Source organism: Oncorhynchus masou, chromosome 6 (genome assembly GCF_036934945.1).
Source record: "Oncorhynchus masou masou isolate Uvic2021 chromosome 6, UVic_Omas_1.1, whole genome shotgun sequence".
In the NCBI taxonomy this organism is placed as follows: Eukaryota; Metazoa; Chordata; class Actinopteri; order Salmoniformes; family Salmonidae; genus Oncorhynchus; species Oncorhynchus masou.
Window position 1 is genome coordinate 15,314,376 of NC_088217.1, and position 27,065 is coordinate 15,341,440.

The 27,065-nt window shown below is 43.1% G+C and overlaps 3 protein-coding genes across 6 annotated transcripts; 1 reads left to right on the plus strand and 2 right to left on the minus strand.

Annotated features, from left to right (window-relative positions):
• Positions 1-11: 11 nt before the first annotated feature.
• tp53rk (TP53 regulating kinase) lies at positions 12-6,659 on the minus strand. The gene is made up of 2 exons (XM_064967624.1): positions 6,396-6,659; positions 12-966 (listed from the first exon to the last, which is right to left on the minus strand). The coding sequence occupies exons 1-2, from the start codon at positions 6,619-6,621 to the stop codon at positions 473-475; spliced, it is 720 nt and encodes a 239-aa protein (XP_064823696.1). The 5' UTR covers positions 6,622-6,659; the 3' UTR covers positions 12-472.
• A 1,353-nt stretch (positions 6,660-8,012) lies between these two features.
• LOC135541025 (solute carrier family 2, facilitated glucose transporter member 10-like) lies at positions 8,013-10,483 on the plus strand. Its single transcript, XM_064967166.1, has 2 exons — positions 8,013-8,018; positions 9,527-10,483. The coding sequence occupies exons 1-2, from the start codon at positions 8,013-8,015 to the stop codon at positions 10,481-10,483; spliced, it is 963 nt and encodes a 320-aa protein (XP_064823238.1).
• Positions 10,484-12,626: 2,143 nt separating this feature from the next.
• LOC135541404 (casein kinase II subunit alpha-like) lies at positions 12,627-26,681 on the minus strand. 4 transcript variants are annotated; one of them, XM_064967620.1, is made up of 13 exons: positions 26,578-26,681; positions 24,113-24,388; positions 23,834-23,945; positions 23,595-23,696; positions 23,447-23,497; positions 21,340-21,399; positions 20,946-21,029; positions 20,522-20,632; positions 20,100-20,201; positions 18,984-19,084; positions 18,715-18,863; positions 15,961-16,050; positions 12,627-14,122 (listed from the first exon to the last, which is right to left on the minus strand). In XM_064967620.1, the coding sequence occupies exons 2-13, from the start codon at positions 24,211-24,213 to the stop codon at positions 14,004-14,006; spliced, it is 1,182 nt and encodes a 393-aa protein (XP_064823692.1). In that variant the 5' UTR covers positions 24,214-24,388; positions 26,578-26,681; the 3' UTR covers positions 12,627-14,003. The 4 variants fall into 4 exon arrangements, with proteins under 4 accessions (XP_064823692.1, XP_064823695.1, XP_064823693.1 ...); XM_064967623.1 differs by having other exon boundaries at positions 24,113-24,249; positions 26,578-26,679; XM_064967621.1 differs by having other exon boundaries at positions 24,113-24,249; positions 26,553-26,674.
• Positions 26,682-27,065: the final 384 nt, after the last annotated feature.

Genomic DNA, 27,065 nt, shown 5'->3' on the forward strand with positions numbered 1-27,065 from the left:
ACACAAACCAATAAAGCGAGCAGTCTTTTATTTCAAAAACAAATATTTCTAGTAACATAAAATCGTGGCACTGACAGTCTCTATGCTTCCATACAAATATCAAATAGAATTTAACAAATCAGTGCCAAACAGGGCATGTCATCATAAATGCATATGCACAGATTATCTCGTATGGTTTCCTTTAACCGACCCAAGCCTCTTTCTCCCTCTCAACCGACCACTTTCTCCCTCTCAACCGACCACTTTCTCCCTCTCAACCGACCACTTTCTCCCTCTCAACCGACCACTTTCTCCCTCTCAACCGACCACTTTCTCCCTCTCAACCGACCACTTTCTCCCTCTCAACCGACCACTTTCTCCCTCTCAACCGACCACTTTCTCCCTCTCAACCGACCATCGACCACTTTCTCCCTCTCAACCGACCATCGACCACTTTCTCCCTCTCAACCGACCATCGACCACTTTCTCCCTCTCAACCGACCATCGACCTCTTTCGCCCTCTCAACCGAACTTCATCAAGCTTTTTGATGACAGCGTGGGACTTCTTGGATGAGGCTGCGTAGGCTTTCAGCAGCTTCTCGAACAGAGCCTCAGTGTTGGGGTGGGTGCTGAGGAAAGCTTTCTCCAGCACGTACATATCCACTCCCTTGTCCTCAGGCAGCGCCGATATGTAGCTCAGGCCAAAGTCAATGAGGACCAGCTCTGTCTCTCCGCTCTCAGTGCCCGCCTTCAACAGCATGTTGGAAGTGGTCAAGTCTCCATGGACAACGTCTTCATCGTGCATTTTGGCCAGAATCTGACCCATCTTCTTAGCGAGCTGGTCCAGGCGTTCCTCTGGGATTTTCTGGGCAGAGGAGAGCTGTGTGAAGGCGATGTGGTCTCGTACGGTGATGGAGCCGACAATGTCTTCAAGGAAGATGCAGTGGGAGGTGTAGTCTACAAAGTAGACGACTGGTGCAGATATGCCTGAAGAGAGAGAGAGTGATAGAGATATATTGGTGGGAATGAGAGAGAAGGGGGGGTATAATTAGACACTAATACAGATCAGGGATATACAGGCTTGTATCTTATCTGATATGTACATTACATTGCCAAAAGTATGTGGACACGTGCTCTAACATCTCCTTCTTAAATCATGGGCATTAATATGTAGTTGGTCCCCCCTTTGCTGCTATAACAGCCTCCACTCTTCTGGGAAGGCTTTCTACTAGATGTTGGAACATTGCTGCAGGGAATTCCATTCAGCCACAAGAGAATTAGTGAGGTCAGGCATTGGTGTTGGGCGATTAGGCCTGGCACAGAGTCGGTGTTCCAAGTCATCCCAAAGATGTTAAATGGGGTAGAGGTCAGGGCTCTATGCAGGCCAGTCAAGTTCTTCCACACCGAATACCAACAAACCATTTCTGTATGGACCTCGCATTGTGCATAGGGCCATTGTCATGCTAAAACAGGAAAGGGCCTTCCCAAACTGTTGCAAGCACAGAATCGTCTAGAATGTCATTGTATGCTGTAGAGTTAAGATTCCCCTCACTGGAACTTAGGGGCCTAACTCGGCCCATGAAAAACAGCCCCAGACCATTATTCCATCTCCATCAAACTTTACAGTTGGCAATATGCATTCAAGCAGGTAGCGTTCTCCTGGCATCCACCAAACCCAGATTCGCCCGTCGGACTGCCAGATGGTCAAGCACGATTCACAATTCCAGAGAATGTGTTTCCACTGCTCCAGAGTCAAATGGCGGTGAGCTTTACACCACTCCATCCAACGTTTGGCATTGCACATGGTGATCTTAGGCTTGTGTGTGGCTGTTCGGCCATGGAAACCCATTTCATGAAGCTCCCAATGAACAGACCTTTTCAGAGGCAGGTTGGAACTTGGTAGTGAAATCAAATCAAATTTTATTTGTCACATACACATGGTTAGCAGATAATGAGAGTGTAGCAAAATGCTAGTGAGTGTTGGAACAGAAGATGATTTTTACGCTCTTCGCGCTTCAGCACTCGGCAGTCCCGTTCTGTGAGCTTGTGTGGCCTACCAGTTCGTGGCTGAGCAGTTGTCGCTCCTAGACGTTTCCACTTCACAATAACAGCACTTACAGTTGATCCGGGCAGCTCAAGCAGGGCAGAAATTTGACAAACTGACTTGTTGGAAAGGTGGCATCCTATGACGGTGCCACGTTGAAAGTCTCTGAGTTCTTCAGTAAGGCCATTCTACTGCCAATGTTTGTCTATGGAGATTGCATGGATCTGTGCTCAAATGTATAGACTTGTCAGCAACGGGTGTGGCTGAATTAGCCGAATCCACTCATAAAAGGGGTGTCCACATTTTTTGTATATATAGTGTATGATCTGCGCTAGAACAGTATAGGCCTAGCAATCATCAACATCCTGTATTGGAAAGATTTGACAGCTGTCCAGTTCTGGACACCTGTGCAGTGAGAAGCAGCTCTGTAATTAACATATATTTCAAGATTTAAAATGATTGCATAGAACCCCTGTCGTCACTCACTACCTCTTGTCCAAAGATTCAACTGAAAATCAGAGGGAGCAATCATTCATGGCAGTGCGGACTGCATACCACAGTTAATTTGGCCTATGCTGTAGGCCTGTTTTACATTCAGCAATTAGCAAGAGCAAGCCTGCTTCTCTTCCCGAATAAACTATTAGGTCTAATAGAAAACTAAATGTCCTATAGCTTTTGCTGGGATGTCATGAGAAGAGGAATTGCCTACTGCGGAGAGGCGTGCATAGGCCTATAGACTGTTGCGCACGGAAACATCTGGGAGAGAATAGTGATGTGTAACTGAAGTAAGAAGTTAAGCTAGTTCTTTCATTAGCTAAATATTAGTGCATAGGCTAAATGTTTATCTGTGAAAGTGCCTGAAAATAAAGTTGACAGATTATGAAATGGCAGATCGGAGAGTTCCTCCAGGCCACTCTGGTCCCCAGGCAGCAAATCTCCACTTTTGAAGAACATTATTCTACCAGTGCTACAACAAAGTGAAATGAGGATTGTATTATTGTTATCAAGTGAGTGCACAATTGTCTATAGGCTATAAACTGCAGTGATGTAGTCTAATTTCAATAACCACTCAAACATCCTGTTTTGTTTCGGCCGAACTAACTGCATAGCCTACAGTCTAGGCCTGATTATGCAACAATTTGGGTCTATTCTTGACAGTTTATAAGGTTTTAATGGTCCAGAAAAATACATTAGCAGACCATTCATATTGTGTGTTTTGTCAGGATGTAATCTATCAGTGTTAAGACTGGATATAGGCCTATTCACAGCAGTATTAAGCCTAACATTGAGTTTATGAATTATGGGCTAATATGCATAAGATTCTAATTTAGGCTATTCATCTCGAGCCGATCAGTCTTCATTGTTCTGTTGCGCAATTATGCCTCTCCGCTGCCTCGGCTATTCTTCTTAAATCTTGTACAGTCCCAGGAAAAGCCAGACTTTACAAACGCTTGTTAGACACTTATTTCGACAAATTTTCTTTAGCCTACTAATAGCCTATTGGAGGAGAGATGCAGGCTTGCTCTTGCTTGCTGAACCTGGCATGGTATAATTTGATATGGAATCTTTTCTTAATTTATAGACTAATCAACAATGATCATGCCCGGTCCTGGCCCACACACACACCTGGCCAATATGCCGTTTTAGGCGAGACAAGAAAAATGCTGCCATCTGTCATGGAAATTCATACTGAGGGAGACATTTCATCAAACAATCATCTTTATTTAATAGTGTCTATTATTGCAATAATGAAGCCTGCACACTCAAGCTATCTCTAGTAAAACCATACACCCAGATTAGCTGCAGGGTGCTACAGTTGAGACCATAAAACACAGCATTAGTAGGACAGAAATATCTCACTGTTTGTGAAGTAAATAATTGTTAAATATCCAACAAATCAGGTAAATATGTCATTTTTCTGTCACACATCATAACCCCGCAAAGTATAATAGTAGCCTAGGCCATACAGTGTTGGCACGCAATGCGTTTTTATGAATACCCATGTGGTAACCTACCATTTGTAAAAACAGACAAATTTACCATTAATCCCTGTCATTTGGTTAGCCTACATTATTCTCTGTTAATGCATGTATTAATTACAGTAATTTCGTTTTCATTTTCGGAGTGGAAACGTTATTTGCAGAGTGAGGAACCTGCTACACTTGTGAGAAACACGTGTTGGTTTATTTCAGACCATCATTTACGTGCTCCACGTCAGCAATGAGCACGTCTTTTTTCTCTGTCCTGTTAATGTAGACGGAGCGCGGGAGACTGAGTACCACAGAAGTAGGCCCACCTGAAATATAACAGTACTATGCTGAAGCAACTTTGGCAGCGATTACATCCTCAAGTCTTCTTGGGTATGACGCGACAAGCTTGGCACACCTGTATTTGGGAAGTTAGTTCCATTATTTTCTGCAGATCCTCTCAAGCTCTGTCAGGTTGGATGGGGAGCATCGCTGCACAGCTATTTTCAGGGCTCTCCAGAGATGTTCGATCGGGTTCAAGTCCGGGCTCTGGCTGGGCCGCTCAATGACATTCAGAGACTTGTCCCGAAGCCACACCTTCGTTATCTTGGCTGTGTGCTTAGGGTCATTGTCTTGTTGGCAGGTGAACCTTCTCCCCAGTCCGAGGTCCTGAGCGCTCTGTACTTTGCGCCGTTCATCTTTCCCTCGATTATGACTCGTCTCCCAGTCCCTGCCGCTTAAAAAAAAAGCCCCACAGCATGATGCTGCCACCACCATGCTTCACCGTAAGGATGGTGCCAGGTTTCCTCCAGATGTGAGGCTTGGCATTCAGGCCAAAGAGGTCAATCTTGGTTTCATCAGACCAGAGAATCTTGTTTCTCATGGTCTGAGAGTCCTTTAGATGCCTTTTGGCAAACTCCAAGTGGGCTGTCATGTGCCTTTTACTGAGGAGTGGCTTCCATCTGGTCACTACCACAAAGCCCTGATTGGTGGAGTGAGGCTGAGATTGTTGTCCTTCTGGAAGGTCCTCCCATCTCCACAGAGGAACGCTGGGGCTCTGTCAGAGTGACCATTAGGTTCTTGATCACTTCCTTGACCAAGGCCCTTCACTCACGATTGCTCAGTTTGGCTGGGAGGCCAGCTCTAGGAAAAGTCTTGGTGGTTCCAAACTTCTTCCATTTAACAATGATGCAGGCCAGTGTTCTTGGGGACGTTTAATGCTGCAGACATTTTTGGTACCTTTCCCCAGATCTGTGCCTCGACACAATCCTGTCTCAGAGCTCTACGGACAATTCCTTCAATCTCATGGCTTTTGCTCTGACATGCCCTGTTAGCTGTGGGACCTTATATAGACAGGTGTGTGCCTTTCCAAATCATGTCCAATCAATTGAATTTACCACAGGTGGACTCCAATCAAGTTGTAGACATCTCAAGTATGATCAATGGAAACAGGATGCACCTGAGCTCAATTTCAAGTCTCATAACAAAGGGTCTGAATACTTAGGTAAATAAGGTATCTTTTTTATTTTTAATAAATGTGCAAACATTTTTGAAAACCTGTTTTCGCTTTGTCATTATGGGGTGTTGTGTGTAAATTTGAGGGGGAATTATAAAAACAAAAGTAAGGTGTCTGAATACTTTCCAAATGCACTGTATAGGCTAAATGTGAAGCATCCACTTGGCGTTTCCACTCACTACAAAATATGGTGATGAGAGAAAGCTTAGTGGCAGGCAGTTGGAGAAGATGGAACGAGATGGATTTTGGCAGACACATTTTCTAAATTATTAAACATTTGATGTCGATACAGTTTTATGTTTCCAAAACTACAATCTCCAAGACTTTACCCTTTGCGAAAGTTTTCAAAAAATTACGTTTAGGAGTGCAAAATCGAATTACGTTAATGCACACATGAACTTCAGACATTCCATAACGGAAATATGCAACTGAATGCTCGAATGCGCCAATAGGATCTCACAAACTCGTGCATGGCTCTGCCCAACTCCTTGCTTGTTCTGCCCACTATGATGAATATGCTACCATTTGACACGACATCCTATAGTCTCTAGGTCTTTCTTGGGTAAGTTATTATTTTTTTAAATCGTTGGCTAAAAGCTAGCAAGGTGGAGTCTGTGTACTTCCGTTTGTACCACAGCAAGGTAAAGCAACGCACGAGTTGTTTTGCGGACTGCTCCATTGACAATTAATGACTTCCGACGGAACGCAATACATATGGTGGACATGAGGCGTTGGTCAAGACCGCTACGTCTCCAAAAACGTATTTGGTACGTTTTTTAAAATTAAAGTATGAATTTCGCGCGACCAGTTATCAATACTCAACTCCGCCTTGATTTAAGAGAACTGAGTTAAGCTTTCCTCAGCTACATCTTGGGCTAACGCTACTCACCAGCTTTTCGACAGCGAAGTATTGAGCGCACCTCTTGCACGGTTCTGCGATGTGTGAGTTTTTCGTCCAACAACGGGTGTCTATACAATTTCGGAAACCTTTCTTTTACAATGGTTGGCTTGCCCAAAAATGACCCTCGATATACACGAGCTTCTGCACCCTGTTTTATCAGCTCTATTTTCTTAAGAAACTGCGGTAGGGCCACGCTGTTCCCCTCAACAGCCATGTTTACAAATCGTTGTATCTTCCTGACAGTTGACACAATTACATATATTTAAAACTGCTGCCACCTTCTGTTTCGGCGTAAAATTGACGAGGATCATGTTCATGCCATCAGTCGAAATCTGTAAAAAGATTGGTGATAACGCAAGCCAGGTCACATCAAACATGTAATTCACAACTGGAAATGATAGCCCATACTGCCTACTGTGAGGTTAGTTATTAGACTGAACATGTTTATGTCACACTATACATGCTTTTCCCTACTTCTGTCATTTATATGGGCTTTGCAGCCAATAATTTACATATACTACTGTGAGGGTTTTTATTTAGCCTGCTTGTTGCTCTCAAGAGCAAGGCATTAAGAAAGAATTCTTATCCCAAGGGTTCTCAGCTAAGCACTGCTTACAGTGGGTCCATGTGAACTACAATCCTGACATTTCTAAATGTTAAAACAGATCATAAATAACCATCACTTGCAATATGGTTTTTGAAACATATGGAACTTATCTTTCATATTAGCAAAAATAGTAATTTAAATAAAAAAGATACACTTACTGTAAAAGGTCAGATCCATATGGCTGTGTGCCTCTAGCCGACGAACTACACTTCCTCCCTAGTTACACTTACTCACAGGTGTTTGAGCACCATAGATAGCTAATTAGTACAGGTGGTTGCTTCCATCTACCTTCCGTAAACAAGCACTGCAACATGGATACAGTGCCTTCGGGAAAGTATTTTGTAAGTCTTCACAAGGTTTTCACACACTGTTGCTGGTATTTTGGCCCATTCCTCCATGCAAATCTCCTCTAGAGCAGTGATGTTTTAGGACTGCTGCTGGGCAACACAGATTTTCAACTCCCTCCAAAGATTTTCTATGGGGTTGAGATCTGGAGACTGGCTAGGCCACTCCAGGACCTTGAAATGCTTCTTACTCCGTCGTTGCCCTAGCGTTGTTTGGGATCGTTGTCATGCTGAAAGCCCCAGCCACATTTCATCTTCAATGCCCTTGCTGATGGTAGGCTTTGTTATTTTGGTCCCAGCTCTCTGCAGGTCATTCACTAGGGCCCCAGTGTGGTTCTGGGATTTTTGCTCACCGTTCTTGTGATCATTTTGATCCCACGGGGTGAGATCTTGCGTGGAGCCCCAGATCGAGGGAGATTATCAGTGGTCTTGTATGTCTTCCATTTCCTAATAATTGCTCCCACATTTGATTTCTTCAAACCAAGCTGCTTACCTATTGCAGATTCAGTCTTCCCAGCCTGGTGCAGGTCTACAATGTTGTTTCTGGTGTCCTTTGACAGCTCTTTGGTCTTGGCCATAGTGGAGTATGGAGTGTGACTGTTTGAGGTGTGGACAGGTGTCTTTTATACTGATAAGTTCAAACAGGTGCCAGTAATGCAGGTAACGAGTAGAGGACAGAAGAGCCTCTTAAAGAAGAAGTTACAGGTCTGTGAGAGCCAGAAATCCTGCTTGTTTGTAGGTGACCAAATACTTATTTTCCACCATAATTTGCAAATAAATTCATTAAAAATCCTACAATATGATTTTCTGGATTTTTCCCCCTCATTTTTGTCTGTCATAGTTGAAGTGTACCTATGATGAAAATTACAGGCCTCTCATCTTTTTAATTTAATTTAACCTTTATTTAACTAGGCAAGTCAGTTAAGAACAAATTCTTATTTTCAATGACGGCCTAGGAACAGAACGACATTTGTACCTTGCAAGTTCGGGGGTTTGAACATGACAACCTTCCAGTTACAAGTCCAACGCTCTAACCATTAGGCTACCCTGCCACCCCAAGTGGGAGAACTTGCACAATTGGTGGCTGACTAAATACTTTTCTGCCCCACTGTGTGTGTGTGTGTGTGTGTGTGTGTGTGTGTGTGTGTGTGTGTGTGTGTGTGTATATATATATGCAAACATTTCTGAAAATATGTTTTTGCTTTGTCAATATAGGGTATTGTGTGTGGATTGAGGGGTTGTAACGTAACAAAATGTGGAAAAAGTCAAGGGGTCTGAATACTTTCCAAATGCACTGTACATACAAATACGTTTGCCTAAATAGATGACCACTAACAACTTTAACATAATTTAGAGCTCTGATAGATTGGAGGACATCCTCCAGAAGTTGTTATTATAACTGTGTAAGTCTATGGAAGAAGGTGAGAACAATGAGCCTCCTAGGTTTTGTATTGAAGTCAAAGTACCCAGAGATGGACATAATTGACATGTGAATATATTTAGTATAGTTTTATCTAAAAATGATAACTTTTTCCCTTTTAATGTTATGAATTCCACTGAGGATGGTCCTCCTTCCTCCTCTGAGCCACCACTGATGTACAGTAGGCCTAAAATAATATGCAATACTTATTCAATGTTTTAGTCTGCCATCTGCAGAACTGTAATAAAGCCTGAATAATCATTAAAGAGACCACATAGGGTTTACACATTATCCTGGATTTTTGCCAGATTCATTAGCAATATATTGCATATCAAACATGTATATATGTACATGAAGAATATATATTGTTTATGACCTCTCTCCAAACATGAATGTAGTTTTTAACAGCTAATGTTTTATATGGGACATTGAATATATTTATGATAAACAAATTAGCATTTTCTTTTAGCTGCTTTACTATATACATTTCCTCCATATAGGCACACATATGAAAATAGACACAAATTAGTACATTCTGTTGCACCTTGAAATTTTTACCTGAGGTCAAAACCATGATCAATTGTGTCACATCATCCAAGGATCATTCAAATGTAGACTAAATGAATCCTATACTCACACAAAACATGTTAAACTCATATACTCCAAATGTTTTTCTTCTTCCCAAGGTTAAGTTTTGTCATGTGCACAAGTAGAGTGAAATGCATTGTTCTAGCTCACCTGTGCCTAGTTCCAGCTCACCTGTGTCCAGCAGGAGGCGGTGGTCAGTACCCTTCTGATTGGGGCCTTGCAGGCTTCCCTGGTCGGCGGGTGGCTGATTGACCGCTATGGCCGAAGGAATTCCATCATCCTCAGCAACGTCCTTATCCTGGCAGGGAGTCTGGTCCTGGTTAGCACCTCTTACTTAGCGCTGGTGGTGGGAAGAATCACGGTGGGCTTCGCCATATGCATCTCCTCCATGTCCTGCTGTGTCTTTGTGTTGAAGATGGTCACCGACAAGCATAGGTTTTTTTTTGGACCCAACGAAGTCTGTATCACCGTGGGCATTCTGGGAGCTTATGCCATGAACTATATCCTGTCTGATACCAGACATGGATGGAAATATCTGTTTGGGTCAGCCATCGTGCTGACTTTGGCTCAGTTCGTCTCCATTTGGTTCCTCCCATCCAATGCTGGAGCACCTGCAAAATGCCAAAGGGCAGGCGCTCGAAGCCAAAGAGGCCTTATTCGCTTCATTGAGGATCACGAAGTAGAGAATTCAGCAACCGTTTCCAACATACTTGATAACGCACAGTACAGCATTGTGCACCTCTTACAACGGCTGGATAACATGAGGACCAGGACTATGATAGGGCTGGGCTTGGTGATCTATCATCAGTTCACCGGTCAGCCCAACGTGCTCTTCTACAGCTCAACCGTCTTTCATTCAGTGGGCTTTGAGAGTAATGCCTCAGCAGTGCTGGCATCCGTGGGCATGGAGGTAGTCAAAGTGATCGCCACCTTGGTCTCCATGGTGTTTGCCAATAGGGTTGGCAGGAGGCCTCTGCTCATCGGTGGATGTACAGTAATGTCTGTGTGTTTGATCACCATAGGACTTCTGAGCAGGCGTTCGGTGGTCAACACCAAGACACCCTGTAGTGCTGGGGATAACGTTTTCACAGATGAAAATGCTAATAAAGCACAATAGTTTTAAAAGGTATACAGCCATCCTACTAACTTTCAAATCTGCATGAAAAATAATTTGCATTTTCCATTTAATCCAAGAGACATTGTACACAGGGGTCAGGAAGCTGAAGCTCCTGAGCAGATGGGGTTTAATACTCATTCTTGGCAATCTCAGTTAATCAGTCAGTCAATGTTGTTAAACTTGCACATTCACTAGAATTCTAAACCAGGCACATTCTGCACTACATTATAAAACTCTGAAATTGTTGTTATCTACACTGAACAAAAATATAAACGCAACATGTAAAGTGTTGGTCCCATGAGCAAATGTTTTTACATCCATGTTAGTGAGCATTTCTCCTTTGCCAATATAATCCATCCACCTGACAGGTGTGGCATATCAAGAGGCTAATAAACAGCATGATCAATACACAATACACCTTGTGCTGGGGACAATAAAAAGCAATTAAAATGTTCACACAACACAATGCCACAGACGTCTCAAGTTGAGGGAGCATGCAATTAGTATGCTGACTGCAGAAATGTCAAACAGCTGTTGCCAGAATTAATTGTTAATTTCTCTAACATGTCATTTTAGAGAATTTGGCAGTACTTCCAACCGGCCTCTCAACTGCAGCCCAGGACCTCTACATCTGGCTTCTTCACCTGTGGGATCGTCTGAGACCAACCACCCAGACAGTTGATGAAACTGTGGGTTTCCGCAACCAAAGAATTTCTGCAAAAACTGTCACAAATCGTCTCAGGGATGCTCATCTGCAGCAGCTAATGGACTACTGCAGTTCGGCGTCGTAACCGACTTCAGTAACAAATGCTTACCTTCGATTGCCACTTGCACGTTGGAGAAGTGTGCTCTTCACAGATAAATCCCGGCTTCAACTGTACTGGGCAGATGGCAGACCGCATGTATGGTGTCATGCGGGCAAGCGGTTTGCAGATGTCAACATTGTGAACAGAGGGCTCCATGGTGGCGGTTGGTTTATGGTAAGGACAACAAACACAATTGCATTTTGTCGATGGCAATTTGAATGCACAGCTACCATGAGATCCTGGGGCTCATTGTCGTGCCATTTATCCACCGCCATCACCTCATGTTTCACCACGATAATGCACAGCCCCGTTGTCGCAAGGATCTGGACACAATTCCTGGAAGCTGAACATATCAGATTTCTTCCACGGCCTACATACTCACCAGACATGTCACTCATTGAGCATGTGTGGAATGCTCTGGATCGAAGTGTACGACAGCGTGTTCCAGTTCCCGCCAATATCCAGCAACTTCACGCAGCTTTTGAAGAGTAAGACAACATTCCATAGGCCATAATCACCAGCCTGATCAATTATATGCGAAGGAGTTATGTCACGCTGCATGAGGTAAATGGTCACACCAGATACTGACTGGTTCTGATCCACAGCCCCAGGTTTCTGTGATCAGATTCATATCCATTTCCCCAGTCATGTGAAATCCATAGATTATGGCCTATATTAATTTATTACAATTGAATGATTCCTTATTTGAACTGTAACTCAGTAACATCTTTGAAATGGTTTCATGTTGTGTTTATTTTTGTTCAGTATAAATGCTAGGCTGGAAGCAGGGGGAAATGTGCGAGTTGAGCTAAATATAGATGATTCAGACAGCAACATGATATTCTAGTTCAGTGAAATACAGGAGATGATTCAGACAGCAACATAAACATGATATTCTTATGGAGGGGCAGTGGTCATTCAGATGGAACTGTTAGCAGGCAAAGGTGTGACAGCCAACACGCTGCTCGTCCAATTTATTTGAACTAGGCAAGTCAGTTAAGAACAAAGACGACCTACCCCGGCCATAACCTAACACGGACGACCCTGAGCCAATTGTGCGCCGCCCTATGGGACTCCCAATCATGGCCGGTTGTGATACAGCCCAGCATCGAACCAGGGTCTGTCGTGACGCATCTAGCACTGAGATGCAGTGCCTTAGACCGCAATCAGCATCCAAACAACCAGTTCTTATCACCGTTACAATTAATTTAAAAACATAGCAAAAACGCATAGTGTAGAAGTGATGTCAAAATAATACAATAATTAAGGAAATTGATTTTCGTAAAACCTTCCAATCAGGAGACAATCTGTGTGAACATACCAACTCAAATCAGATATACTTGATAAAATGTGTTTATTTACACAAATATTTTCAAATACTAGTCTACATACGGACAAAAATATATACAGTGATGTAAGGACTCATACAACTTCATTATGTCGATGTATGTATGTATTTCATACGTTGTGAGATTTCAAATGAAAAAAGGATGCATATGTACAGCTATAACTCAAACAAGATTCCCATTTCTGGCACTAACACAGGAAAAATTCAACCGTTCAAGTTCAATACATCCTTCAGTGTCTAGCCAAACAGATGATCGATCAAGAAACTTAGCCTCGAAACAAACTAAATACAAAACAAACTATTCCTCAGGTTGGAACAGCAGAGAAAACATTTCAAGCCAACTTAACCAGGACTCCGGTGCTTTCTTATTCTGTTGTGATCTAACAAATATTTTCTCCCCCATATTATCTCCACATAACTCAGTGTAACTCCAAGAAAACGAAGGTTTGGCCAGTCTCCTCTTTTTCCAAACGATTGAGTAAACTTTGGTTTTTTACAACTTGAATTAATTCAAGGAACTGTAAAGCAGCAAGTTTGAGAGAAACGTTTCAAATTAACCAAACGGATGGCTTTGTCTGGATTTCGAATGGTTTGGATGACAATACTGACATCAAACCGTTTCCACAGCAAATTAAACCCATCCAGCACCATAGCATTTCAGTACAAAAAAAGAAAACTGTCAGGGAACCCTTACATCAAAAAGACTAGGTATCCAGTTCGGTAGAAAGGCAAGACATACTATTCAGACTAAAGTGTCATTAGTATAGGTGGAGTGAGGCGGCTTCAGTGTTTCAACACACGACTGGAGCACAGAACAGCACCAAACACTTTCAAATGCCGTGGGGAAGAGTCTTTATAATGGTGGTATTGAGTTCTGGATTGACCTAAACACAGGGGATTGCTTAAGGTGTTCTAGCCAGGTCTTGTTTGACAACATTGCATTAGTAAACTACAGATTCTGCTCCTTTTGGTATGAATGTTACAGTCCTTTCCTGTTGCCTTCCGCTAACTACTTCACGTGACCATTGTCAGTGATGTACAAACAAAACGTGTTGCAAGGGGAGGGACCCCCATCACCAGTGGATTCGTAACTTATTATTGGCTTGTGAACATAAGACACAGCCACACACACACACAGCCACACCGTCACTTCAATATGAAAGGAATACCTGTATGTGTCAATTACACAGAACATTCATTTCATATGTCTGTTTGCCTCATGTTCATTAAAGGAGATACAAACTAACATTGTTCAGATGAGACTGCCTTCAGAGGTTGGCATTCCTGGATCTCAGGGCAGTTGGACTGTGAGTGAGTAGAGGTGGTGGCGCGGGCCGGCAGAGTGAGTGGCTTCTGTTGGTTGCAATCACTGGGGGGGACCAGCAGCGGCGGGCACGGGGACGCTCAGGGCGTTGGTGGCAGCAGAGAGAACGGGCGAGCCGGTGAGGGTGACCAGGGCAGTAGCGACTGGCAAGGCAGAGATGCCTAGAGTGAAAGACAGGGAATTTAGCTTAACTAAGCATGCGGGTTACTTAGAAAACACTCCAAGGGTGTTCTGATGATGCAGTGACCACATTAACCAATGAGTTACATAGGAAAGATAACAATGGATGCACTCAAATATGGTGAGAGTTGAGCTCTTCTGAAATGTATTGCTTTAAATTACAGTATGTCAATTATGACAATGTGAGTCATTATTTTACTACCCATCTTTAAAGGCCTTTGCTGAAAATACGATTTTAGCCATCTTATGCCACCCCGGGAAAAAATGTGCACGCCGCGGGCAAGTTCTTGGGTCATAAACAACAGTTGGGTGTCTTGGCTTGATCAGTGTGACAGGGTCTATGTCTGCCGATTAAGTAACACAGAACCCAAACCGGCTGCGAGCGTGCGCCATCGTGCATACATTTATTTTGTCCCCCCACACCAAACGCAGGTTAAAATATCAAAACAAATTCTGAACCAATTACATTCATTTGGGGACAGGTCAAAAAGCATTAAACCTTTATGGCAATTTAGCTAGCTAGCTTGCACTTGCTGGCTAATTTGTCCTATTTTGCTAGCTTGCTGTTGCTAGCTAATTTCTCCTGGGATATAAACATTGAGTTGTTATGTTACCTAACATGCACAAGGTCCTCTACTCCGACAATTAATCCACACATAAAACGGTCAACCGAATCGTTTCTAGTCATCTCTCTTCCTTCCAGGCCTTTTCTTCTCCTGACTTTATATTGCGATTGGCAACTTTCATAAATTAGATGCATTATCGCCACTGACCTCGTTCGGTCACCCACGTGGGTATAACCAATGAGATGGCACGTGGGTACCTGCTTCAATAAACCAATGAGGAGATGGGAGAGGCAGGACTTGCAGCGCGATTTGCGCCGGAAATGGAACTTACTATTTTAGCCCTTGGCAACAAGACGCTAATTGGCGCATGCGAGCAGAGTGGGTGCAATAATTGAATAATATAGATCTAAATGTATTTTGCAGCGCACGCCACAGGAGCAGTGTAGTCAGCCTGTAAGTAACACTACGTGCAGCCGTAGCCATGTGTGGCCGGTGTTGAGCCGATCCCAGTAACTGATCAATAGGAACACACCCGGCACACAATAATACGATCATTGTGAATAGTCCGATTCATTTCCATGCTGTGCAAGAAGAACGATTTCCCTAATAATCTTGCTTGCATAACATCTGAAATCAGGTTACCTGATTGGATTTTGAAAAACTCAACAATCAAAATAAACATTCTACCACAGTGATCATGTTATTTTGGGGCAGCTGCTTCTGAACTTGGACATATAAAGTTTGTATGTGAAAACAATTTCTAAGATGCATACTTCAGTTTTTCCCGAACTCACTTGACTCGTGCATAAACAGAGGCTTGCTCTGCTGGCAGATGCACAGATCAAACACACAGCAGCAGTTGACCTAGCCTCTCAAGCCAATTGCATAATGTGACGATAGAACTAGATCAAATCGTACAATCTGGCCAGGTTGATAAAGATATTAATTTGGTAACATTGCACAGTGTGACGTTATAATCGTATAAAAAAATAGAATCTGACGTACAGTCTACAAAGGCCTTTAGAGGAATTACTAACATCAATGACGGCATACTGAGGGCATTTGCCTGGAAAAATATAGCAGGTGACCAAGCTTCATCAAATCTTTACACAGACCAAGTTAGCTTCTTGAATCCATTACATTTCCGGGTTCGGCCTCCCACTGACAAAACGTCCTCCTCAACACTGAGTAATGGGAGATCAGACGAGAAGCCGGGAGGGCATTCAGGCTGATTGGTGTGTGTGCGCGCTCACCAGTGATCATGTTGGCTGTGCTCACGGCTGTATTTCCACAGGGTAGGTTAGCCGACCCAGGCATGCGACCCTGCTCTTTCACAATGGGATCTGTGTGGACAAGAAAACACATATTGAACAAACCTCTAGTGTCATGACTGATCCAAATAGGTCAGATCAGGTTTGCAATGAATGACTTCAACCAGACCCCCCACACACAGGGGGGGGGGGACTGGTGGGGGTTAACAACTCACGCCCTGTTGTAGATCAAGGTAGAAGATTCAGTTCTCCTTCAATGTTCACCAAAGGAACGTCCTTTGTTTCAACAGACCTTTTCCCGCTGAAACTAACATGTTCAAAAGCAAATACTGGAACAATATTTCTAACATAGAACGTAGGGAATGTCAGAGGCGATCTACAGAACACTAATGCCATTTTGTTTGTTATTTTGTGATGTCATTAAAAATGTTAAAGGAAATACTGTAACCTGGAAAGATTACCCACTACATGTGTGAAGTGTCCATCCTATGTGTCGTGCATAAAACGTGTTTTTGTTGAGAGAGGGATGTGATTTTAGGAGCCATAAGATAATTGTTTTACAAACTGTCACACCCGAGTAAGGTCAGAGAGCATGTCAACCTGACGGAACGGCGCTTTTGAACAAACTGTATAGAATTATGAGCTAAGAATGAACCTACTAGACCAGAAAAGCGTGAAGCCGCACTTTTAAAGTGGTCTGAACTCTGAATCTCAACAAGTGATAGAGACGATAAACTCAACTCCCGGACAATCACCGGTACGGCTGATTAGCTGTCCTAAGTAAAATTATCTTTGAAAGCTAATTTAAGTAGGACAATCCTACTCTCTGCTCAAACCATCGTATTACGCTACTCTCACCCCCCCACTGGGAACCATCGACCCAGCTGGCTAGCCCATCTTCTACGTATCATCTTCAGGAGCGAATGGAAGGACAATAAACTGTAGTTCTGTTCAGTACTACACGACAAGTCACCAGATACCGGACAACTACAGAGAAGAACAGTAGAAGACTTGTTGGAACCATTTTTGGACAATCAGTGCCTTACAAGCGTGCCGTGAACAGGCCCAACCCCCTTTCCAAGGCGGCCCGGTTCCGAGAGAGATACTCGACGAACCAAGGCATTTCACGTAAACACATTCATGACTTCTTACTCAAAGAGGGAGGCAATTGTGTGCAAAGTATATGATTACTGTAATTAAAAAAAGACAAGCCAGTTATTTTACTATGACGGCCTACCCCGGCCAAACCCTTCCCTAACCGGATGACGCTGGGGCAATTGTGTGCTGCTCTATGGGACTCCCGATCACAGCCGGTTGTGATACAGCCTAAATGTACCAAAGCTAACCCTAACCCCCCCCCCCCCCCCCCCCACCAATCCCATCTTTTGTAACAAGCAGCCAAATTGTTGTCATTCCACTAGGGACCTGTTTAACATATTAAGTGTGTATGTTTATTGTGTTACCATTTAATTAGCTAGTAAATAAATAAACCAATTTGTGTAGTACTGAATCACAAGGCTCTGGTTTTTGCAGATGCAAGGAGGTTACGACTGTTCAGAATGATAATATGATACAAGGTTACGATTCATAAGTTGACTGTTTATAGATATGATAGGTAAAGACCTTTTAGAGTTTAATTCAGGAGATGGTAACTCTAAAGAACTTCAAATCCTGATGAGTTATTTTAAAAATAGGGTAACAATTAAACATAGTTAGTTGATTAGATAAGTAATCAGATTAATATTAGTCATGTCACGACAATAGTCAAGTCACGACAACAGTTGAGTCCCTAGCCTCCAGCTACTGCAAGTGGATAGTCATAAGCAACTACTAATGACCACCTTGAACTTGGCCATGTTCATGAGATACAAAATGGATGAAAACTGAGTAAAACGAGGTAGAAGAAACATTTGTTTTTCTTTGCTACTACAAAACGTTGTGCTAATTATCTTTGAAAGCTAATTTAAGTAGGACAATCCTACTCTCTGCTCAAACCATCGTATGAACACGACCCTGATTAGCACAAACAAACGATATCAAAGCCAACTAAATGTGAAGAGACCAGAACATCCGTCTCCCTTAAAAACTGTTCAAGCTGTGAGTTGCTTTTAAAGAGAAACCTTGTTGCAATGCGAAGTAACCCCAGTTATAACAAGCCTTTTATTTGCTGTTGTAACTGCAGCTTGGCCTATAGAGCCATATAGAGGACCACAGGTTCAAAGACATAATAAAAACACCACAGAACAAAGCACACAGGGTTACAGTTGGAACCATCTTTCCCGTCAGCAGCAGCCACAACTAAATCATTTTCTCATCTAATCAACAAACCCACAGCAGTTCCATTCCAATCATTATTATGTGGGCAACTTTCAGAGAATATGCTAAGATCATCACCAACCTAGAAATTTGTCTCACAGAATGTGAGAAAAAATGTATTAAAAAAAAGAAAAAGTTAAGTTTCTCAACTTTCCGAGACTCAGCATTATGACATAGTCATGAACAGCACCGCAGACATTCAAATGAGCGTGATGCGAAACTGTGATCTCATACAGCCAGACATTATCTGGCCATGTACGCTTCACGTCATTACAACGTGGTATCTACAGGACCAGAACAGCGAAGGAATTTAGCCTTGCACTTCAACACTCTTAGTTGTTGCGGAAATCAACCCGATATTGCCGTTTACTTCATGCATTGCTGAGTCTACCTTTAAAAACCTTCAACATCCACACTCACAGAAGTAGGGGTGATCCATGGCCTCGCGGGCAGTCAACCGGGCCTGATGGTCATAGCGCAGCAGCTTGTCCAGAAAGTCCAGACCCTCAGGACTGATCAGTTGCTGGTTCTCACTGTGGACGAAGCGCTCCCACCGCTTACGAGAGTGTCTGGAAGGGGAGAGTTGGTTAAGAGCAGCTGTGTGTGTTTAGATTCAGGAGTTGGTTTTACTAAGTGCCCAAAACAAGTGCAGAAAACCACACATTAGTAAAAGACAGACAACCACCTACCTTCCCAGAATGTCATTGAACCGAGGCTCCAACTCTATGTTGTACTTGTCAATGTAGTCGTACAGGTCTTCCGTTCCCAACACCTTGGCTATTCTCACCAACTGACAAGGGGGGGGAATGGAGAAATACCATTCATGAATAGAACTGACAGGATTCCCTATAGTACCTGACATAATAAAATCTGTTGTATACAATCCATTTCCATCGGAATGTTCTGGAACCTATCACCCTCCTGAACAAGGTGATTCTCGTCACTTGTAATGAATGGGGCCCTTGCGGCATGGTGGACAACGTTTTGGAGTGTTTACCTGGTCGTAGTAGATCATTGAAACATTTTATTTATTTTTTTATTTCCCCTTTATTTAACCAGGTAGGCTAGTTGAGAACAAGTTCTCATTTGCAACTGCGACCTGGCCAAGATAAAGCATAGCAGTGTGAACAGACAACAGAGTTACACAGAGTAAACAATTAACAAGTCAATAACACAGAAAAAAAAAGAGTCTATATACATTGTATGCAAAAGGCATGAGGAGGTAGATGTTTGAAGTTGGTGAGGGAAATAAAAGTCTCCAACTTCAGCGATTTTTGCAATTCGTTCCAGTCACAGGCAGCAGAGAACTGGAACGAAAGGCAGCCAAATGAGGTGTTGGCTTTAGGGATGATCAGTGAGATACACATGCTGGAGCGCATGCTACGGGTGGGTGTTGCCATCGTGACCAGTGAACTGAGAAGGCGGAGCTTTACCTAGCATGGACTTGTAGATGACCTGGAGCCAGTGGGTCTGGCGATGAATATGGAGCGAGGGCCAGCCGACTAGAGCATACAGGTCGCAGTGGTGGGTGGTATAAGGTGCTTTAGTAACAAAACGGATGGCACTGTGATAAACTGCATCCAGTTTGCTGAGTAGAGTGTTGGAAGCTATTTTGTAGATGACATCGCCGAAGTCGAGGATCAGTAGGATAGTCAGTTTTACTAGGGTAAGTTTGGCGGCGTGAGTGAAGGAGGCTTTGTTGCGGAATAGAAAGCCGACTCTAGATTTGATTTTAGATTGTGGATGTTTGATACGAGTCTGGTGTACAACGTATTGGATAGTGTGTTTACCTGGATAGTGTTTACCTGGTCGTAGTTGTCGTGGCCGTGGAAGAAAGGCTCCTTCCTGAAGACCATGCTGGCCAACATGCAGCCCAAGCTCCACATGTCCAGACTGTAGTCATACATCTGGAAGAAGAAGACAGTCAAATCAGTGAGTTAGAGAAAAGCCAAGATGGCAGAATTTAGGAGGTGCTTGCAACAGCCCCTTAGGGAAATATTGGGACCATCTAATGAAATGGATTTGAATGACCAATGGGAGATTTGCCTGTTTAGTTTTCACATTGCCGTGTTGAGCATGGTTCCTGTAACTACGGTGGATGCTTAACCAGCTCAGCAGTTTGGTTCAATAGTGTGAAACGGGTATGTGTGCATGTAGCTGTGATCTACACAACAGAAAATCATATAGATTGAGCTTGACAATGAAGAACAGTAGCTGGACAACATACCTGATAATCGACCAGAAGCTCAGGTCCTTTGAAGTAGCGAGAAGCCACTCGGACATTATACTCCTGTCCCGGGTGGTAGAACTCAGCCAGACCCCAGTCAATAAGGCGCAGCTGGAAGAACACAAACACAGACAGTCGATACTAAGAGGAGCAAACAGGGTTGTGTTCATTAGGACAACAAACATAAATAAAGAGACAAACGGGGAGGGACTACTTGGACATTGTAATGTTGTGCAATATCTGCTTGTATTGCAGCTCCAATAATACATCATAACATGATTCATCAAGAGTTAAAATATTTACATTTAAACTAGCGTATTTTTTTTGCCACATTAAATGTTAAAATGACAAAGGTCTCGTCTATGGGCAAATCGGATGGAGGGAAAATAACAGTGCCTCTGCTGCATTGGTCATAAACACTCACCTTGCGGTGTTCGTGATCAATCATCACGTTGTGGGGTTTCACGTCCCTGTGCATGATTCCCATGCTGTGGGAGTAGTCCAGGGCCTGCAGACAGAGCCAAAAACGGCTGCATATTAACAACAAGGAGGCTGGGGATTTAATCAACAAAGAAATGCAGATGACAAAACAGACGTTTTCTTCCTGTGTGGGCGCACAAACATGTTGATGGGCAAATAGACGATTAATATGTAACCGTCAGACAAACAAGGGGCTTATACTCTAAGCACCCGAATAGTCTTGTTTTGGGAGAGGAAAATGCTGACTCATGTCTAGCAGTCTCTGGGCCTTCCAATACATTTTAAGAGCACAAATGAAATGGGGTAGTACACCCAAATTACAACATTACGAGACCCACCTTGAGGATCTCGAACATGTAGAACCGGATGTCATAGTCCGTTAGGGTCTGGTACAATTGCTGCAAGTAAAAACGGATGAATCAATACCATGATTTAACCAAACCCTGCAGAGTCCATGCATATATCTGTCTAACCAACCTGAAACCATCATCTAATACAAAGAGTTCACATATTATTCAAATCACAAGCTATCAACTTGGGCATCTGGTAACACTTAGGCCTATTACGGAACACCAAACTTGACGCAACCATTCCAATGCATCATCGTGTACCAGTGATTGAGGATAGAACCACAAGACATGAAACATCCTGGCCCCCAAAGACAGCACTGAACCTGTTTACATACACCGATGTTGGAGTCATTAAAACTGGTTTCTCAACCACTCCACAAATGCCTTGTTTTAACAAACTATAGTTTTGGCAAGTAGGTTAGGACATCTACTTTGTGCATGACAAGTATTTTTTCAAACAATTGTTTACAGACAGATTACTTCACTATCATAATTCCAGTGGGTCAGAAGTTTACATACACTAAGTTGACTGTGCCTTTAAACAGCTTGGAAAATTCCAGTAAATTATGTCATGGCTTTAGAAGCTTCTGATAGGCTAATTGACACCATTTGAGTCAATTGGAGGTGGAGGTCAATTGAAGGTGTACCTGTGGATGTATTTCAAGGCCTACCTTGACATCATGGGAAAATCAAAAGAAATCCACCAAGACCCCCCCCAAAAAATGTTTTTTTGTTGTAGACCTCCACAAGTCTGGTTCATCCTTGGGAACAATTTCCTAACGCCTGAAGGTACCACGTTCATCTGTACAAACAATAGTACACAAGTATCAACACCATGGGACCACGCAGCCATCATATCGCTCAGGAAGGCGACGCGCTCTGCCGCTTAAAGATGAACGTACTTTGGTGCAAAAAGTGCAAATCAATCCCAAAACAGCTGCAAAGGACCTTGTGAAGATGCTGGAGGAAACCGGTACAAAAGTATCTATATCCACAGTAAAACGAGTCCTATATCGACATAACCTGAAAGGCCGCTCAGCAAGGAAGAAGCCAATGCTCCAAAACCGCCATAAAAAGCCACACTACGGTTGCAACTGCACATGGGGACAAAGATCGTACTTTTTGGAGAAATGTCCTCTGGTCTGATGAAGCAAAAAAATAACTGTTCGGCCATAATGACCACCGTTATGTTTGGAGGAAATAGGAGGATGCTTGCAAGCCAAAGAACACCATCCCAACCGTGTAGAACAGGGGTGGCAGCATCATGTCGTGGGGGTGCTTTCCTGCAGGAGGGACTGGTGCGCTTCACAAAATAGATAGCATCATAAGGCTGGAAAATATGTGTATATAGTGAAACAACATCAGTCAGGAAGTCAGGTCTTCCAAATGGACAATGACCTCAAGCATACTTCCAAAGTTGTGGCAAAATGGCTTAAGGACAACAAAGTCAAGGAATTGGAGTGGCCATCACAAAGCCCTGACCTCAATCCTAAAAAGCCTGTTCGAGCAAGGAGGCCTACAAACCTGACTAAGTTACACCAGCTCTGTCAGGAGGAATGGGCCAAAATTCACCCAACTTATTGTGAGAAGCTTGTGGAAGGCTACCCGAAACGTTTGACCATAGTTAAAACTATTTAAAGGCAATGATACCAAATATTAATTGAGTGTATGTAAACTTCTGACCCACTGGGAATGTGATGAAAGAAATAAAAGCTGAAATAAATCATTCTCAACTATTATTAAGACATTTCACATTCTTAAAATGAAGTAGTGATCCTAACTAACCTAAGAAAGGGCATTTTTACTAGGATTAAATGTCAGGAATTGTGAAAAACTGAGTTTAAATGTATTTGGCTAAGGTGTATGTAAACCGCCGACTTCAAATGTACACACTGGAGTACGGGGAAACAACATGCACGCCAAAAAAGGTTTCATAGGGCTTTGTTTCTGAATAGAGATGTACACTGTCAAGAAACAGAAGAAAACAGACTGCAACGAGGACGGACTACCTGAACTTGTAAGAAACGCAAAACGTTTTGATGCGGTGTGGTCTAATGATTACGACCCCGGGGTTAAAACGGATGCTCCATCTTACCTTGAAGTCTGTGTTGTTGACATGTTCAAAGACCAAGGCCGGAGTCCGAGACTGAAAGAAAAGAAGGGGTTGTTGCATTAAAGTCATGGGAGCCCCTCTAAAAGCGTAATAGAGTTTTCACACCTCTTTCCCCACCATTCCTACTCACCACTGGGTCTTTGACGATGTCTACAAGGGAGATGACGTTGGGGCCTCCGCGGAGGTTCTCCAGGATCTTAATTTCACGCTTGATTTTCTTCTTCTTGACAGGCTATGGACACAATTAAAGACCAATTGTATTGATTGTCGGGGTGGTTCTACTTCAATATGATTCCAACAAGCCAATGTGAGTGTATCGAATGGCAAATCTATGATCTGAATGATATTGATTTCTCATCGTGGCCTTACCTTGAGTATTTTCACCACAACCTTCTCGTTGTTGGTGATGTTGATTGCTTCAAACACTTCACTATACTTCCCACGTCCCAGCTTCCGCACCAACTGGAAGTCATCTTGATTTCTGAGGTCAGAATTGTTTTGTCAATTACACAATTCAAGGAAATTGGAATTAGACTGCAGAGTTTCAATGTGCAAAGAAGAGAAAGTCATCAGTTTGTTTAGCAAGCACCAACCAACATTTTCGGACTTAATTTAGAGACTGGGAGTGTGTGTGTGGTCGCTGCATACCCCCATTCCACCACATGGGACTCATAGTCCCAGTACTCCCTGGGCCGTTGTGTGTTGACATCGGTGTACACGCGGGCCCGACTCGGCACGGGTCCTGACATGTCCGACAGCTTGGCAGAGGAGAGGGGGTGCACTTACTGCAGAGAAGGATGAGGAGGGAAGAGAGTAGGTGGGAGAAGAGGAAAGGTGGGGTAACAGGTCAGGGGCCTCTTCCTGGCAGGGCAGGGGGTAAGGGGGGGCTTTGGCTGTAGGGTGGGGGGCAACAGGGGAGGACAGCTGAGATAACAGGGGGATAGGGAGGGGGGGGGGACAATGTCAGTTATATTTGAGACCATCACCTCAGCCAGATCAAATATGTATCATTGACATGGGTGTAAACTCCCTGCAGAACTGATGACCAGTGCAGACAATCAATCTACAGGTGTGTGTGTAATGCAATTTGATGCACTGTTACAACACTGCATTTGTTGTTGCAAACTAAATTAAAGGCCTGATTACCAGCAGGCTGTTTTAAAATGTGTCACTGCATCACCCCTAAAGTATTGACAATGTTTAATTACTAAAGCTGGTGGGGATAAGCTATGCAACTATTGATTTAGTTTAAAATACAAAATCCATTTGATGGATTTTGATGGAATTCATTACCACCACACACACACAAAAAAAGGGGTGAAAATACTATCACATTTGACTTTTTATACTGTAACAGAAGGTCCCATGTGTTCAGAAAAATGTTCATACATACTCATATATATATAGGCTTCTATTGATAAATGATATCTATCCATATTTCATGCCAATAGACCATTTCCTCTGCAATAGTCAAGCCTTCGCTTATCTTTGCCAACAGCAAACGGTCATAACTCTGGTGCCTGTCAAAGATATCCTCTAGCTCTGTATGGAGGTTGGCATAGGTATGCCTTTTCATTTATTTAAACCTTTATTTAACTAGGCAAGTCAGTTAAGAACAAATTCTTATTTACAAGGATGGCCTACCCAGGATGACGCTGGGCAAATTGCAAATTGTGTACCGCCCTATTGGAATCCCAAATGTGGCCGGATGTGATGTAGTGTGTAGCTGACCTAGGCTTAAAGTAAGTGCTTTTAGCAACTATCTGTGGGAAACTAGAAGTCATATACAATTCCATTTCAACTTATTGTGCTGGTGGGCAGGATGGTTGGTCATTATGAAGTGACACAAGGTATGCAGAGGCAGTGGGTCTACAACAGACCCACATTTGGAAAGTATGTTTAATAATATGATCCTTTAGATATTTTGTCTCAAACTCCCACCCATCATAAAGACCAACCTCCTACTCCTTGAAGTTACCTCAGCAGCCGGGCAGAGCCCAACTGTGGATCCGGGTCACGACACCATTGTAACAGAGTGCATTTGTTCTGCTTCGAGCAACTAGCAACCACTGAGTGACAGTTGCCTTTAGATTTCAATTTTATATTAACCAAAAAGATGTAGCAATAAATCATCTTCTCTGCAATGGATGCAAGACATCTTTGGGGAAAAGTGGTGTTGCTGCCCTCTGGCTAAGATATAGCTAGCTAACGGTAGGTAACAGTAGCTAATGCCAGGTTTGACAACAAACATGTGTATCTAGCTTTTGAGGAATAAGAAATGTTTGTTTGCTCAGTGCCTCATGAGTAGTTACGATAGTTAGTTAGTTAGACTAACGTCTCCCGAGTGGCGGTCTAAGCCACCGCTAGAGGCGTCACTACAGACCCGGGTTAAATCCCGGGCCGTATCAATAACCGGCCGTGATCGAGAGTCCCATAGGGCGGTGCACAATTGACCCAGCGTCGTACTTGTTAGGGGATGGTTTGGCCGGAGGGGCTTTACAAGTAGGCTTTCATTGTAAATAATAATTTGTTCTTAACTGACTTGCCTAGTTAAATAAAAACATTAAAATAAAAACGTTAACGAAATCAATTTAACTGTGGGTTGCAGCGTATCCACAAACTCGTTCCTGGCGATCCTAAGGGATGCACGTTTTGATTTTTGCCCAAACACTACACAGCAGATTTAAATGATCAAAGCTCAACGATCAGTTTATTATTTGGATCAGCTGTGTGGTGCTACTAGGGCAAAAACCAATAGGTGCACCCCTTGGGGTCCCCAAGACCAAGATTAAGAAACGCTGAGGGTTTGCTTCAAAGATTAGCTATACTAGCTAACGTTAGCACTTTCACATATCTAGCTAGCTAACGCATGGCTGGTTTGCGCAGTTTGGCAGCAATAACTACATTGGACAGTTGTGTTATCCAACTACAGTAGCTAGCTGCCGGTAGTCTCATCTAGCCCAGCGAGCTAACGCGTTAGTCACCAGTCCCAATGGCAAGCGTGAAAACTAGCTAGATAGCTAACTGACTGCTTGTTTCATAAAATAATTTGAACCATAGTCCAAACTTCCATTGTATAGTTAGTTACCTCTTTGATAAAATCTGTGACCCACCTCCTCTTTTAGGAGCGGAGTGAAGGCAGGATCCCTTCCTTTCCTCTCACCGGTGTACTTGCGTATGATTTTTGCTGTCTCAGGGACAATATGGCCGACTACCGCCACTCACGGCTGTTCTTCTTCTTTTGGCGGATCGCAACCAATTTAAAGGTGCATATGCCGCCATCTACTGTACTGGAGTGTGAGGCGGGTCTCCTCCTTATTCTGTGGATTTTATATGGCAGTTGGCAACCAACTTTCAGGTGCATAACCGCCACCAACTGGACTGGAATGTGGACCAGAGACAGCGATGTTCTAAATCCAACCCAATAATCTCATCTCCCTAAGGAAACAAAATACATAATTAAATACTACATCCCCTGAAGATTTCCCCAGCAGTTCACTTAATCCTGGCTCTTCAACCACATTACTCCTCACATCAAATAATAATCGCTCCCTTTCTCTCACATATTTCTGGCACTGAAATAGAACATATTCCACTGTCT

Excerpts from the sequence above, each read along its gene's own strand:
- tp53rk (XM_064967624.1), bottom strand. The coding sequence starts at position 6,621 with ATGGCTGTTGAGGGGAACAGCGTGGCCCTACCGCAGTTTCTTAAGAAA. Across the intron at positions 967-6,395 it reads ACTTCGCTGTCGAAAAGCTG|GCATATCTGCACCAGTCGTC; the intron begins GTGAGTAGCGTT and ends CTCTCTCTTCAG.
- LOC135541404 (XM_064967620.1), bottom strand. The coding sequence starts at position 24,213 with ATGTCAGGACCCGTGCCGAGTCGGGCCCGCGTGTACACCGATGTCAAC. Across the intron at positions 23,697-23,833 it reads TTGTGGTGAAAATACTCAAG|CCTGTCAAGAAGAAGAAAAT; the intron begins GTAAGGCCACGA and ends TTGTGTCCATAG. Across the intron at positions 14,123-15,960 it reads CACAGCCAACATGATCACTG|GCATCTCTGCCTTGCCAGTC; the intron begins GTGAGCGCGCAC and ends CTTTCACTCTAG.